Here is a 16,726-nt window from a genome sequence, read left to right on the forward strand (position 1 = left end):
CTGATTGGAGGGAAGGGACAGCACAGGATTGGAGCTGTGGCTGTCAATCAGCTGTAGCTTCCTCCCCTGTCACCTTTTTAGCTTTTAGTGTCTTGAAATGTGTCAGAAGTGACTTTGGAGAGAGAGAAGTACACATAGAAATATGTGCTTTGTTCAGATTTCATGTCTGAGGTTTACAGCCACTTTAAGTTTAAACCACTCAATTTGTACCCAGACTACAAATAGGACTGGGGATCCTAATCCCATCCTAGGACCTCCATGCCCCAGAGTAGCTGTGGAAATTACTATGGCAACAATGTACTTTACAAACGAATTTGCTATGCAAAATTGAAGCAACATTTGTTTTTAAAATGCAAATAAAATAACAATATATATAAAAAAATAAATTGTTCCCTCCTCTTTTAGAAACTTACAGGTTTGATTTGTGCCACAAATGTTATCATCCTTTCCATCATGTACGCCACCAACACCACATCCATCTTATCCGTGAAGTCTGAGGCTCCCCTGGTGTAGGTCATTAGCTGCTGAGCATATTCAAGGACATTGGAGTCATTCACAGGCATCTAGAAGCAGAGTATTGTTATGGTCCTTAATGCATTATTAACGGAAATCCAAATTCTGTGCTTGCAAATATTGTCCATTTAATAGGCAATAAAAAATTGGAATGGCGACAAAAGATCTTTATAGAGATTTTTCCTTTACACATTTAAATAATGTACATACTTACATTCTGCATAGTGGAATAATAATAATAGCACTGGTAAAACATTCTATTATGATTTCCTATGTGTTTTCATAGAAGGTGCGATACGTTTTATGAAAAATATATTTGAAAATTTTGCAAAAATGGACACACTTAGCTATAGACTAAGAAAGATGCTAACCGTTACATTGTCTTTAAGCCCCAAACTAATGTTGTCTTTAGGAGGTGATAAACAAGAAATCCACAATGATAAACAAATTAAGATTTCCCAGCACACTTGCCAGTAGACATGTGCATTGCCGAAAAATGTGTTTGTTTTCGTTTCATTCGTTTTTTTTTTTTTTTTCATTTTTTGGATTGTGATGGGAGGGCTCGTGGAACCCAGAATCCCTTGGAAAGGTTGGGAAACCTTTGTTTCAGCTCCCCATGCACCTCTTATGTCTAAACCCCCCTGTGTCCATTAGGGACGCAGGGTGACTGAGAAAATAGGACTTGGATTACCTAAAATGGGACAGTAATATTTATCCACAATATCTCCCAGTATATATAAAAAAAAAGTATATTCTTGGTTTGTTTGATTCTGAACTCAACATGTTAATTGAAAGAGCGGATCACGTTGGCCTCTGTACAATGTAGGAGACAGGCCAACTCCTACTGGAGCTCCTGCTATTGTGAGAAGGTGTCCTGTGTTTATACTTATGATAATGTATAATCTACTGTGTGAAGCTTGGTGACAACAAGTCTGACCTGTAGTGAAATCCCGATTAATCACGACAATGGCCAGGTGGGCACGAAGTCACATCTGCTGCTTTAAGGGATTAGTTAATTAGCTCATGTAAATTTATGTTTCTGTTTACAGGTGTATTGTTAGAGTAATATGAGCAGGAGGGGGGAACCTCCTTAACTATATATAAGACTGTATTCTTGTTCTAATAAAGGGTTTATGGTGAGCAACCAAACGAGTATTGCCTTATTTGTGGTTGTCAGCGTTTGGAATATCTGATATCTATATTCAGACTGGAAGGAAGCGATGTATGACGAAAGCACTCAAGCGTAGTGTGGGACGTTTCGTTACATGGGTCATTCGTTATGATCGCAGTTTGGAAATTTGAAAATTTGCAAAATCCTAAAGCCGAAAATAAGAAAGAAAATCCGAAAATTAAAAAAAAAAAACTAATTAACTAATAATAACTATTAAATTATAGGTATTTGAATTTCTTTTCAAATGTGGCTGTTAGTGAACATAACAAATACGAATTTATCCAAAGTTACGAATTATCCGACATAACAAATGCCGCATCTAAACAAATAGAACAGAGCAAATGAATAAATAAATAATAATAATAATAAAAAGTTATTATTATTGTTATTTATTATTATTAATTTGTTACATTCCATTCATTTAGATATGGCATTAGTTATTTCGGATAATTCATAACTTCGTATTCGTTGCGTTCACTAACAGCCAAATTTGAAAGGAAATTCCAATACCTATAATTTAATAGTTAGTAATAGTTAAGTTAATATTCGTTAGTTATTATTTCAGATTTTCTCATTTTCGGGTTTTCGGACTTTCGAATTTACGAATTTTCGAATATTCTGAAAAATTAGTTAAACGGGTTTTGGTTAATTTGGATATTTCCAATTTAACTAATTTGTTGAAATTCGTTAAAAAACAAATTCAGAACAAAACTAATTGCACATGTCTACTTGCCAGCTAGCCTGCAAAAAAAATATTAAATTTACCCTGTCTAACTATTCATGTTCAGGGCCGGTTCACACCAAAATGGATTATGGGAAAGGTGCATTTACCCATGGGTGCGATTACCCATACCAAATTCAAAATGTACTGGGTGTACGTACTTTTTTTTTTTTTTTTTAATTAGTGCATTTGCTACTTTTTGCGTGATCCAATGTGATTTTAGCCCATCCAAATGAACGTGCTGAAGATCACAACGCATCAGAAACGCATTGGAACACAAAACGCGTACCTGTGAAATTCAGGTGTGAACTGGCCCTAAAAACAGAGGATTGAGGCTCGGTTCACACTGGGGCGACTTGGGATCCGACTTGTACGCCCTCAAGTCGCCCCAAGTCGCCCCAGAAATAGTCTCAATGGGAGTAAACGCTAGCGTCTTAATAGACGCTACTGAAGTCGCTCCGACTTCAGAGCGTACTCCCTGTACTACTTTGATCCGACTTGGTAGGCGACCTGTACCATAGAAATCAATGGAAGTCGCCTCCAAGTCGGATCTCTCTGTAAAGTTAAGCGACTTTGCAGGGAAAACCCCTCCCTCCCCCCCTCCCTCCCAGAGAGCTGAATGGCCACAGGCGAAGACGCCTGTCATGGAGGCGACTTCAAGTCGCCTTGTAATTTGCTGAAGTCGCGCTGAAGTCGCGCTGAAGCCGCGTTGAAGCCGCGGTACAAAGTCGCGCTGAAGTCGTGTTGCCCCAGTGTGAACCGACCCTTAGTCTCCAAGTTGTAGCAAATATAGCAGGGATATGCAATATATGCCTCCAGCTGTTGCAAAACTACAAGTCCCATCATGCCTCTGCCTCTGGGTGTCATGCTTGTGGCTGTCAGAGTCTTGCTATGCCTCATGGGACTTGTAGTTCTGCAACAGCTGGAGGTCCGCTAATTGCATATCCCTGATATATAGCAACGGATAAATTAAGAGCAGGTGTGCATGGAGGAAGTCTACGCAAACTTGGTAAGTGTGCTGGGAAATGCAATGTGAAAGCCCTTTAACCACTTCCCATCCTGCGTATAGACATATGATGGCCGCAAGGTGGCTCTCTCATTCTGGGCGGCCGTCATATGATATCCTCGGCTTCTCGGGCATCTAGGGGGTGCGCACGCGCTGCCGCGTCACTTGAGAGCAGATGCGCGTGCCCAGCGGCCGCGATTTCCGCCGGGCACCCATGATTGCTTGTCACAGACCAGGGACATGGATTTGTGTAAACATACAGATCCACTTCCTGTCAGGGAAGAGGAGACAGATCGTGTGTCTCTTGTATATAGGGACACCGATCGGTCACCTCCACCAGTCAGTCCCCTCCCCCCACAGGTAGAATCACTTCCTAGGTAACACATTTAACCCCTTGATTGCCCCCTAGTATTAACCCCCTTCCCTACCAGTGACATTTATACAGTAATCAGTGCATTTTTATGGCACTGATCACTGTATAATTGTCAATGGTCCCAAAAATGTGTCAAAAGTGTCCAATTTGTCAACTGCAATATCACAGTCCCGATAAAAAAAAGAGCAGATCGCCTCCATTACTAGTAAAAAAAAATAAAAAAAATAAAAATGCCATAAATCTATTCCCTATTTGGTAGGCGCTATAACTTATGCGCAAACCAAACAATATACGCTTATTGCGATTTTTTTTAACAAAAATATGTAGAAGAATACATATCGGCCTAAATTGAGGAAGAAATTTGTTTTTTGTTTTTTAATTGGGATATTTATTATTGCAAAAAGTAAAAAATATTGTGTTTTTTCAAAATTGTCGCTTTTTTTTTGTTTATAACGCAAAAAATAAAGACCGCAGAGGTGATCAAATACCACCAAAAGAAAGCTCTACTTGTGGGGAAAAAAATGATCAAATTCATATGGGTACAGTGTTGCACGACCATGCAATTGTCATTCAAAATATTACAGCGCTGAAAGCTGAAAATTGGTCTGTTCAGGAAGGGGGTGAAAATGCCCGGTATTGAAGTGGTTAATGTGCACCTTACTGCAAAGCCCCATTATAAATTGGGGTGGTTGCCAACTTGCCATCTTTTTGTATAGTATGTTACAAAGACTCTACAATGAAATTGCTACAGTTAGTCAAAATCTATCTGACTCAAGGATGATCATTCACAATTATATGTAAGCTCCTGTGATTTACAATGGGAAGCTGCCGGCTCCCACAGCTAAACACCAAATAAAGTGCTGCTGCTTAATCCGAAAGTGTACCACTCACTCTAATGTGCTGAAATGATAGTGATTCGGAACCACAATTGCATACTATACTAACAAATACATGTATGTAAATTCAAAAGTCCATCAAATATATAACAGTCTTCATATAATTCCACAATCTAAAAAAATTAGCGAAACAAGAAACAAAACATACAAAATAAAAAACTGAAAAAGTTTACTAGAATGTGTTTCACCACCAACTAATGAAATCCTCTTATAGGTGCTTGCTCTTAAATATTATTCACACCATGTGTAACTACCACCATTGAGCGCTCACCTCCTGTTATGACCTATGGATAATAGGTCTAATGTCCCTTTAAAGTGGAGTTCCACCCACTTTTACAACTCTTCAGCATCCCTCACTAAACTGTGCACTGTAAACGAATTGGATATTTTTTATTTTTTTTTTCTCAGCACTTAGTGTATAACTGCTGTATTCATTTTTCACTTCCTCCTCCCTGGCCGCGGCCCATCGCATCATTTCGTGTTTGCAATGCCTCCTGGGAAGGGGCGGCAACTTCCTCTGACACTGCCGTTGCTATGGAAACCTGACCTGAAACCTATTACACTGCTTGTGCTGCACTGAGCATGTGCGAGATCTACAAGGATGAGATCCAGGAAGAAATACAGTCTGGCTTCAAATGCCCACACTTAAGATGGCCACGGCCTGCTGTAAGTTTATAAAATAACAAACTACTGCTATAAACTAACAAGACAGACCTTAGTTTACAGACTAACTTTACTAGAATACATTAAGCTTCTGTATTATAGGGGTATTTTTATTTAAAAAGTATAATTTCGGCCGGAACACCACTTTAAGGGCAATATCTGGAAGGAGTTTGATCCTTCTTATTTCTCCTCCTGATCTGCTCTCACTGTGTTATGACATTCACCAATATCACAAACGGAAGCTCAGAAATAAAACATATAGGCTATCATTGTGCTTTCCATAAAATCAACTGTATTTAATAAATAAGACCTAAGTGAAACTACTCACATTTAAAAGTGCACTAGGGGCTGGTCCATAACAGACAAATAGCATGTGTGCTATAAAAATCCACCATGTGTGATATCACTGCTGGAGGCTGTAGCTTGTGGATAGATAATTGGGTGCTGTCCCCTAAAGGCCACTAGCTACCTCCCTGCAAGAGGAGGCCTTGTTTTATTTCTGAGCTTCGGCTTGTGATATTGGTGAATGTCATAATAAAGTAAGAGCAGACCAGGTGAAGATATAAGAACATAAAAAGAAAAAATAACTGCGCTGTGAACTATTCATTCCTAAAAAGCAGCAACTCTGCTGTGAGATATACATAGAAAGAAAAATGTGGTAATGAACAGAGCTGCACTCTCTTAAACTAATACAGGGGGTCCCCGGGTTACAAACAAGATAGGGACTGTAGGTTTGTTCTTAAGTTGAATCTGTTTGTAAGTCGGAACAGGTACATTTTTTAAGTGTAGCTCCAGCCAAAAAAACTATTTTTAAGCTTTTTGGATAGCATAGGGAAGGGTTAACACCCCTGTAATGTTCGTTTTGCTGTCTGTGCCCCTATTCAGAAGATTTCACCTCACTTTCTGTCCCAATGACAATTGGATTTTGAAAATTTTGGGTTGTTGTGGAAACGAGCCTTGGTGATAAAGCATTAGTGGAGGTACCTTTTCCCCATAATAGCTCTTACAGGAGTGAAATTCCCTTCCTAGGGGTAGATTTCCTCTCACTTCCTGTTGTCTCCCTCCGTTTGTAAGTAGGAGTCGTTTGTAAGTCGGATGTTTGTAACTAGGGGACCCCCTGTATAGTGAAAATATATGCTTGGTATAAAGGGTTCTTTGCCACGTCTCTATGAACTGCTTCGTCCACGCTTACACACCTGGTTAAATAAATGGACTCTGCAAATGCCCATTAAGGTCTGGTATCTGCTCGTCATCCTTGGAGGAAAAGGCCCTGGCTGGGTATTAGCCACAAGCGATTCAGCTTGTGCAAGGTGGTAAGCGCATTATCTATGTGGTGGTGGTGGATATACACTTTGTGTGTCAGATTCACTATCATCACGAGGAGGATTCCCATCGAATGATTATACGCACCTTTGTCTGCACGGGTGGTGTGTTGATTTTGTATGCTACCCGATCTAGATCACCATTTTTTCTAGCCTATACCAGTTCCTGTGGATTATTATTAATATATATGGATTTTTTATCACTGGTGTATATGACGAGATTATGTAGTGGATTATCAATATCACTACATATGGGTTGCTCATCACTTGTTTACACATTATTAGCATATTGAAGCTATAAGAAGAATCAGACTCCTTCCAGATATTGCCCTTAAAGGGAAAAGTGCATTAGACCTATTACCCATAGGTCATAACAGGAGGTGAGTGGCCAATGGTGAAGGTTACACATGGTGTGAATAATATTTAAGAGTAAGCACATACAAGATGATTTTGTTGGTTGGTGGTGAAGCACATTCATGTGGACTTTGTCATTTCATTTCGTATTTTTTGTTTCTCTTATGATTTTGGAATTGTGGAATTATATAAAGACTCTGTTATATATTTGATGGACTATTGAATCTATATACATGTATCTATTTGTATAGTTGTGTGCAAGTGTGGGGCTGAATCACAATTGGTTTTGAGTAACAAACAACCTAAAAAAAGTCTCTCCTTGTTCTTAGTGCTCTAAACTTCTAAAAGGTCAAATCTGGTTGCTTTGGAAAGTTTGTAAACCCCTATCCTCTACATAATCATACTGAATAAAAGCCATCAGTATTTTTTTTATAGTGAAGGTTAAAAATATAATCATCTGATTGGGAGTTAATGAAACACTTCTGGACTTTTGAGCTTTTTACATTAATATTTCCTTGGTATGAACGGGGCTTTGGAATGAGTCTTGTGTGTGCTGACTCAGTCAGTTTTGTGGACAATCTTGTAAATTATATTTATGAGGTATTTGCAAGCACAATCTGTGTTTCAGTATCTACAGATGTGGCTCTCTTTGCAAAATATTAATAATACATATGTATAAAAATAACACTAAGGTATTTATTGGTGAGAGATAATAGTTGTCGTATGTTCACTTGTTCAGCGAGGGAAGTAAAAGGGCTGATTACCAGACTGAAGGCATGAAGATGTCTTGTTACTTCGTTAGTAAAGGGGCATTCTGAATAGTCTTGTTCTGCCCAGCGTCCACTGCGGTCACACTTTCGCCAGGCTCGTAGTTCTTCTCCATGCTCAGCATAAAGCAGTGAGCTAAGTGAAAACGCTCTACAGGGGTAGAAAGCCATCATGCCAGCTAACGTTCTAGGCCATCTAAGAAAATAAATATAAGACTATGATTTTTCACATAGATTGGCGTTTTCCATCAGCCTTTCCTGTTAAGGGTTAAAATACAAACCCAAATCATGAAAATGTCATAATAGCTAACATGCAATTTCAGAATCAAATTTCAATATTTTTACATTTACAGCTTTCATTACAAAAAAATTACATGATCCCACCACAAAGGTCCTTGCTCAGGCACTTCCTGATATAGGGTATCAACGCTCTACTCCTGTCTCCAAGTTGTGCTCCTGCATTGTCACTATATGGGCTTCTAATAGTCATTTCAATGCACATTATTACATTGGCATGAACCTCAAATAAAGTGCAGCACAATCACAACAATGCTACCCTAACATAAATGAAGCAATCAATGATAATCAATGATAATCAAATTCCCATACAAAATATATAGTGAAACCTGTAAACATATGTACCTATTATGAACTGAACAAAAAAAACAAAAAATATCTTACATAATATGCGAATGAAAATAAATATGCTTTGTGCATAAGCCCTCAAAGTGAAATGTATAAAAAATGATCTCGCATGATAGCAGTGTGCCAATGGACTTCAACAAATTCTTGCATGCAGAAAGTGCTCCAAACAAAATCTTGTGAACCACCACCTGACACTCTCGCCCCTTACCTCACTATTAGACCTACACAATGGTAAGGTCTAAAAACACTTGTCCCAATATTGGGTATTGGTGATTCACTGTGGTGCAAAATTTTGTTTGCAGCACTTTCCTCACACAAGAATTTGTTGAAGTCCATTGGAGCACTGCTGTCATGAGAGATCATTTTTTTAGACATTTCACTTTGAGGACTTATGCAAAAATTATATTTATTGTGATTTTGTATTTACTTTTTTCATTCACATACAGTGCCTTGAAAAAGTATTCATACCCCTTGAAATTTTCCACATTTTGTCATGTTACAACCAAAAAACGTAAATGTATTTTAATCTGGATTTTATGTCATAGACCAACACAAAGTGGCACATAATTGTGAAGTAGAAGGAAAATTAAAGTTAAGTACCGGTAACGTCTTTTCCTGTAGTCTTTCAGGACAGCCACAATAGAGAGAGATAGTCTCCTCCCCTTCCTCTGGAAACACTGCGCCAGCCCATAAATTCTCTCCTCCCCTGCCGGACCTCAGTTCTTTCAAGAGTACCTCCGGCCAGCTGGGGAGACACAAGAACACATTAATAACATACCAATCAATATCATTACCATATTGCGTTCTGGTCTTTAATAAGACCCCCCCAAGCTTAGGGTGGGTAACTAGGGCTGTCCTGAAAGACTACAGGAAAAGACGTTACCGGTACGTAACTTTAATTTTCCCTTTTCGTCATTTCAGGACAGCCACAATAGAGAGGATAATCGAGCACTTACCAATTAGGGTGGGACTACAGCTTGCAGAACTTTTCGCCCAAAAGCCTGCTCACCTGCCGCCACCAAGTCCACTCTGTAATGTCTAACGAAAGTGGAGTAGCTGGACCAGGTTCCTGCCTTGCATATTTGCTCTGGCGTTGCTCCAGCCTTCTCTGCCTGGGAAGTTGCCACTGCTCTGGTGGAGTGTGCCTTTATGCCTCTGGGGATCTCCTTCCCTGCTAAAGAATATGCCTGCCCAATAGCTAATCTAAGCCACCTGGCAATCGTGCGTCGGGACGCTCTGAGACCCTTTCTGGCCCCAGAAAACAAAATAAATAGAGAATCAGACTTCCTTATTGTTTTAGTCATCTCTAGGTATTGTAGGATACACCTCCTTACATCTAAAAAATGAAATTTTAGTTCCCTTTCACCTGAAGGATTGGGACAAAACGAGGGTAGGACTATTTCCTGGCTTCTGTGAAAGCCTGACGCCACTTTAGGCAAAAAAGCTGGATCAGTCTTAAGGACTATCCTGTCTGGCAAAATAACACAAAAAGGAGGTCTAATTGATAACGCCTCAATTTCGCTGAACCTCCTGGCAGTTGTTGCTGCTACTAAAAATACTGTTTTTAGGGTAAGCTCCCTTAACAGGCACTTGTCCAATGGCTCAAAGGGATTTCCCGTAAGGCTCTGTAAAACCAGAGATAGGTCCCACCCGGGAAAGGGAGGACCCCTGGTAGGTCTCTGTCTTGACAGTGCCTTAAAGAATCTGACCACCCATGGATTGGTAGCCAGAGACTTCTCCAGATAAGCACTGAGTGCTGAAACCTGACTTTTAAGGGTACCTACAGATAAACCCTTGTCCGCTCCACACTGCAGAAACTCCAACACAGCTACGGACTCTGCACCGAGAAGGAGTTTTCTATGCACCATTTGTTGAAAAGGAGCCAGACCTTTTTGTAAATCCTACGTGTCTCCTTTTTCCTACTGTTGAGGAGGGTAGAGATTAAGCTCTCCGAAAACCCCTTGGATCTTAATATACCCTCCTCAGTAGCCAGGCCGCTAATTTCCACTGCTGCACCTGTGGGCAGAGGACTGGACCCTGCGACAGAAGATCCTTTCGAGGTGGAAGGAAAAGGGGCGGCTCCGCTGCTAACTGACTGAGGATTGAAAACCATGCCCTTTTCGGCCAATGTGGAGCTACTAGAATGAGAGAGGTGCTCTCTAGTTGAAACTTCCTCAGAACCGCCGGTAACAGCACCGGAGGAGGGAAGGCGTAGCATGTCCTGAAATGCCAATTCTGAGACAATGCGTCCACCCCCAGTGCTCCTTCCCCTGCATTTAGGGAGAAAAACCAGGGGGTTTTCGCGTTGTCTTTTGAAGCGAAAAGATCCACTTCCGGGGGTCCCCATTTCTTGGATATGAGATTGAAGACCTCCTGGTTGAGGGCCCAATCTCCTTCCTTTAGACTCCTCCGGCTGAGGAAATCTGCGATTATATTCCTCTCCCCTCTCAAAAAAAACACTGAGAGTGAGAGGGTGTTGGACTCGGCCCAGCTTAGAATATCTTTTGCTAGGGCCAACAGACTTCCGCTCCTGGTGCCTCCCTGCTTGTTTATATAGGCCACGGTGGATGAGTTGTCCGACCGTACCTGTACATGGTGGCCCTGGAGTTCCTTTTTGAAAAATCTGAGGGCTAGGCCTACTGCCCTCAGCTCTTTCCAGTTGGAAGACCTTTGCAGTTCATCGCCCTTCCATGTGCCCTGCGCTAGAAGGGATCCCAAATGTGCCCCCCAGCCTTTGCCACTTGCGTCCGTGGTTACGATCTGCGGGACTGGGATAAGCCACAGACGTCCCTGTGACAAGTTCACTTCCTTCCTCCACCACCAAAGAGATCTTTTTATTTGATGGGGAACCTGTACTAAGGTGTCTAGATCCCTCTGACTGTGGTCCCATACTCTTAGTACATATGACTGCAGGGGACGAAAATGTAATCCTGCCCACTGCACCGCTGGAAGAGTAGACGTTGTTAGGCCTAACGTTGACATTATGGACCTTTTTGACACTAGATGGTTGCACTGGAGGGAGAAAACTGCTCTGTCCAGCTTTAGAATCTTTTCCCTTGGAAGGAAAACTCTCAAAAGCGTAGTGTCCAGCAGGTATCCCAGGTACACAATGCGCTGTGAGGGAATGAGACTGGACTTTTCTAAGTTCAGCAGCCACCCCAACCCTGTTAGTACCCGCTTTGTAAGATCGAGGTCCTTGATCAACTGTTCTGGGGATACTGCAAATAGGAGCAGGTCGTCCAGATAGGCTATGACTGACACCCCCTGGAGTCGCAGGAAGGCCAACGCCTCTGCCAGTACCTTTGTGAATATGCGGGGCGAGGAGGATAGCCCGAAAGGCAGTGCTTGAAACTGTAGATGCAGTATTGTACCTTTCAGGTCTATTGCTAACCGGAGAAACTTTTGGGAGGTTTCTGCGATAGGGACGTGTAAATATGCGTCTCTGAGGTCCAGAGACACCATGTAACCGTTGTGTGGCAGCAGGGCCCTGACCGTAAAAATTGACTCCATGCGAAATCTTTTGTAGCAAATTGACCTGTTTAAGGGTTTTAAATTCAGAATCAACCTGAATTTCCCTGAGGGTTTTTTCACCACAAATACGTGGGAATAGAACCCCTCTCCTTCCTGCCCCTTTGGTACTCTGTGAACTACGTTCTGAATCTCCAGTTCCTTCAGGGCGTCTATCAAAGCTTCGGCCCTTGCTGTGCAGGTGGAAAGCTGCGTAACAAGGAACCTTTGCGGGGGGGGCTTTGAGAATTCCAAGAGATACCCTCTTCTTATGACCCCCAGGATAAATCGATTGGGTGAGAGGGTCTCCCACTGTGGAAGGAAGGCCCCCAATCTTCCTCCCACCGTGCCTAGAGAGTCATTGATCTTTGCGGGCTTTCTCAGGAGGGTGAAAAATCGCCCCTCCTCTGCCCTTGCCTCTTTGGCCCCAAGTTTTCTTCCCTCGTTTGGGAGATTCCTTGCCTTTTTTCGGACGAAACCCCTTCCTTGCCTGAGCTGGGGCTTTCCGTTTAAGCGGAAAGGACTTCTTTTTGTCCGCTGTACGGTCTAAGACCGTCTCTAACCCAGGGCCAAAGAGTAGATCACCTGTCAGGGGTATCCCGCACAATTTGACTTTAGAGGCAGTGTCCCCCGGCCAAGTTTTCAGCCAGAGCGCTCTTCTGGCCGAATTTGCCAGCGCCGCTGATCTGGCCGACATACGGACTGACTCTGCCGAGGCATCTGCAATGTATGCAATTCCTCGCAGAATCGTGGGGAACGAAGCTAGGATAGTTTCCTTGGCTGTGCCAGCTTCAATATGCTCCTGAATCTGGAAAAGCCAATGTTCTAAATTGCGGGCTACCACAGTAACAGCCATTTCTGGCTTTAAATTACCCACAGTTGAATCCCACGTCTTTTTTAGAAGTGAGTCTATCCTCTTGTCCATGACATCAGACAAGGCCCCCATATCCTCGAATGCCAGGTCTGTGTGTCTAGAGACCTTAGAGAAGGCGGCGTCCAATTTGGGATTTTTATTCCAAATGGACCCTGGATCCTCTGAAAATGGGAACCTTCTTTTAAGGGAGCTAGAAAAAAAGGGTTTCCTCTCAGGATCCTGCCACTCCTTTTTAATCGTTTCCACCAGAACTTCATGTACTGGAAAAACTTTTCTTTTTTGATCTCCCAAGCCCTTATACATAAGGTCATGGAGGGATAGGGGTTTCTTATCCTCGTGTATACCGAGGGTTGTATATATTGCCCCTAAGAGGTCTTCCACCTCATCCAGGGACAATTTATACCTGGAGATTTTTCTGGACTCCCCGTCCTGGTCTTCCCCTTCTGACTCCTCATGGGAGTCAGACGTGCCACTGTCAGCTGTCAGCTCCACCCCGGAAGGGCCTGACATTTCCTCTGCCATAACTAAATTAGAAGATCTGGCAGGTGCAGAGCCCTGAGCATGAGGCGGGGTTGTATCCTGCTGAATGGGTTTAGAGGGAAGCTGAAACGTCTCAAAAAACGTTTTAAAGGATGAAAAGGTGGATGACAGCTCCTTCACAGAAGCTGCCAAACCAGACTGCTGTTCCGATTCCCTTTCCTTAACCAGGGAGTCTATGCATTCTTTACACAAAACCTTAGTCCATGCTTCCCCTAAACTGTCTCTGCAAGAGGCACACTTCCTTTTAGAGACATGAGTGGACTTTGTTTTTTCTGTAGATTTCTGAAATTACATACAAAAACCACATATTACATTCAGCATGTTTAAGTGGAAACAACCCTGGGAGTGTACCAGAACCACCTTAAGGGAACTGCGCACACCCCCCCACCCCCTGACCACCCAGGGGGTCTGCCCCCCCTCTAAGTAAGGAACCATACATGAGGAGGAGCAATCCTTAGATAGAGAGGACCCTTCCCCAGGGAACTCTTACCTTTGGAAGGCTGGAGATAGCGTCCGTATGAGTTGCAGCATCTGCCTCAGACATGACTGCAGGTGGTTGCCTGTGTAGAGTCTCACACTGTCTCCACGTGTAGCGACTCACTCCAGCCTGAGCCCGGCCCCCTATCAGCACCGCGACCCGGAACCGGAAGTCGCGGGTCAAAGGGAAAGCGTCCGCCCCCCCCACCGGAAATGACGTCACCCGTCGTCCGGCCCGCTGGTTCCAAATTTTGCGGAGTACAGAGTACAGGGAGAGCAGACAGTCTCCATGCTGCGGCCCTGTGGACGCGATAGGGGTCCCCCACGATCTGATGCCGCGCTCAGCAAGGAAGGGGTGGCTTCAGCTGCGGTAAGCACCGCCACTCTTTATCCTGGAACCCCCTGCTTCCCTAGGGATGTTTCTTTAAAAAGAAAGGCCACAGTCTCCCTGACTGCATCCGGCCTGGTTCCTCTGCACAGTGTCTCCCCACCGGAGGAAACACTAATAACTGAGGTCCGGCAGGGGAGGAGAGAATTTATGGGCTGGCGCAGTGTTTCCAGAGGAAGGGGAGGAGACTATCTCTCTCTATTGTGGCTGTCCTGAAATGACGAAAAGGGAAAATGATAAATGTTTTTTAAAAATGTTTACAAATAAATATGTAAAAAGTGTGACATGCATTTGTATTCAGCCCCCCTGAGTCAATACTTTGTAGAACTGCTTTTTGCTGCAATTACATCTGAAAGTCTTTTTGGGGATGTCTCTACCTGCTTTGCATAGCTAGAGAGTGACATTTATGCCCATTATTCTTTGCAAAATAGCTCAAGATCTGTCAGATTGTATGAACAGCAATTTTCAAATCTTGCTGCAAATTCTCAATTGGATTTAGGTCTGGACTTTGGGCCATTTTAACACATGAATATGCTTTGAGCTAAACCATTCCATTGTAGCTCTGGCTGTATATTTAGGGTCGTCGTCCTGCTGGAAAGTGAACCTCCACCCCAGTTTCAAGTCTTTTGCAGACTCTAACAGGTTTTCTTCTAAGATTGCCCTGTATTTGACTCCATCCATCTTCCCATCAACTCTGACCAGCTTCCTTGTCCCTGCTGATGAAAAAAACCCCACAACATGATACTGCCACCACCATGTTTTATAGTGGGGATGGTGTGTTCCGGGTGATGTGCAGTGTTAGTTTTCCGCCACACACACAGCATTTTGCTTTTAGGCCAAAAAGTTAAATTTTGGTCTCATCTGACCAGAGCACCTTCCACATGTTTGCTGTGTCCCTTACATGACTTCTCACAAACAGCAAACGGGACTTTTTATGGCTTTCTTTTAACAATGGCTTTCTTCTTACCACTCTTCCATAAAGGACAGATTTATGGAGTGCACGACTAATAGTTGTCCTGAGGACAGATTCTCCCACCTGAGCTGTGGATCTCTGCAGCTCCTCCAGCATTGCCATGGACCTCTTGGCTGCTTCTCCGATTAATGCTCTTCTTGCCCAGCCTGTCAGTTTAGATGGATGGCCATGTCTTGGTAGGTTTGCAGTTGTAACATACTCTTTCTATTTTCAGGCAATGGATTGAACAGTGCTCCTTGAGATGTTCAAAGTTTGGGACCTTTTTTAATGACCTACCCCTGCTTTAAACATCTCCACAACTTTATCCTTGACTTGTCTGGTGTGTTCCTTGGCCTTCATGATGCCGTTTGTTCACTAAGATTCTCTAACAAACCTCTGAGGGCTTCACAGTACAGCTGTATTTATACTGAGATTAAATTACATACAGGTAGACTCTATTTACTAATTAGGTGACTTCTGAAGGCAATTGGTTCCACTAGATTTTAGTTAGGGGTACCAGAGTAAAGGGGGCTGAATACAAATGCACGCCACACTTTTTAGATATTTATTTGTAAAAAAAAAAAAAAAAATCGAAAACCATTTATCATTTTCCTTCTACTTCACAATTATGTGCCACTTTGTGTTGGTCTATCATACAATCCCAATAAAATACATTTATGTTTTTGGTTGTAACATGACAAAATGTGGAAAATTTTAAGGGGTGTGAATACTTTTTCAAGGCACTGTATATTGTAAGATATTTTTTATGTTTTTTTTTAAGTTCGTATAGGTACATACAGTATGTATACATGTTTCATTATATATTTTGTATGGGGAGATTATTAACATTGATTGCCTAATTTATGTTAAGGTAGCATTGTTGCAGTTGCTCTGCACTTTGAGGTTTTTTTTTACATTAATTGGCGATTGAACACACCCCAGTGTTTGGCTGCACCACTTGTGTTTTTTTTTGTCTATTTTTTTGGTAAGCACGGAGTAATTGTTGGTTCTTTTTATATATAGGCATGGTTCACTGTTGTCACCGTCAGGAAGCACACTCTGAGAAATGCTATGAAACAATTCTTTGAGGGCACATACTGTACATGCAAAGGGGGTTATTTACTAAAGGAAAATCCACTGAAAATGCACTTGGAAGTAAAGTCGCTGTAGATCCGAGGGGGACATGCAAGGAAAATAAAAAACAACATTTTAGCTTGCACATGATTGGATGATAAAATAAGCAGAGCTTCCCCTCATTTCAGATCTACCTCAAGTGCCGCGTACACATGACCAGACTTTCCGTCAGAATAGACTCCGACGGTCTTTTCGACAGAGTTCCGACGGAGTTCCGCTGAAATGGACTTGCCTACACATGATCACACCAAAGTCCAATTGTTTAGAACGCGATGACGTACAACGGGACTAGAAAAAGGAAGTTCAATAGCCAGTAGCCAATAGCTGCGCTTGCGTCGTTTTTGGTCCATCGGAATAGCATACAGACGAGCGGTTTTCCCGATAGGAACCGATTCCATCGGAAAGATTTGAAACATGTTCTAT

At 42.4% G+C, this 16,726-nt stretch overlaps 1 protein-coding gene across 4 annotated transcripts in view; it reads right to left on the reverse strand.

The window, feature by feature from the left end:
- Positions 1-16,726, reverse strand: part of ADGRA1 (adhesion G protein-coupled receptor A1) — a 1,332,527-nt gene that overhangs the window by 933,210 nt on the left and 382,591 nt on the right. For all 4 annotated transcript variants that reach the window (XM_073596079.1, XM_073596078.1, XM_073596080.1 and 1 more), the window contains 2 exons: positions 7,784-7,982; positions 414-563 (listed from right to left, as the gene is read on the reverse strand). In XM_073596079.1, the coding sequence (XP_073452180.1) occupies positions 414-563; positions 7,784-7,982 (349 nt within the window). The remainder of the gene's footprint in view (positions 1-413; positions 564-7,783; positions 7,983-16,726) is intronic.

The sequence above is a fragment of the Aquarana catesbeiana genome, linkage group LG08, assembly GCF_042186555.1.
Source record: "Aquarana catesbeiana isolate 2022-GZ linkage group LG08, ASM4218655v1, whole genome shotgun sequence".
NCBI classification, from domain to species: domain Eukaryota; kingdom Metazoa; phylum Chordata; class Amphibia; order Anura; family Ranidae; genus Aquarana; species Aquarana catesbeiana.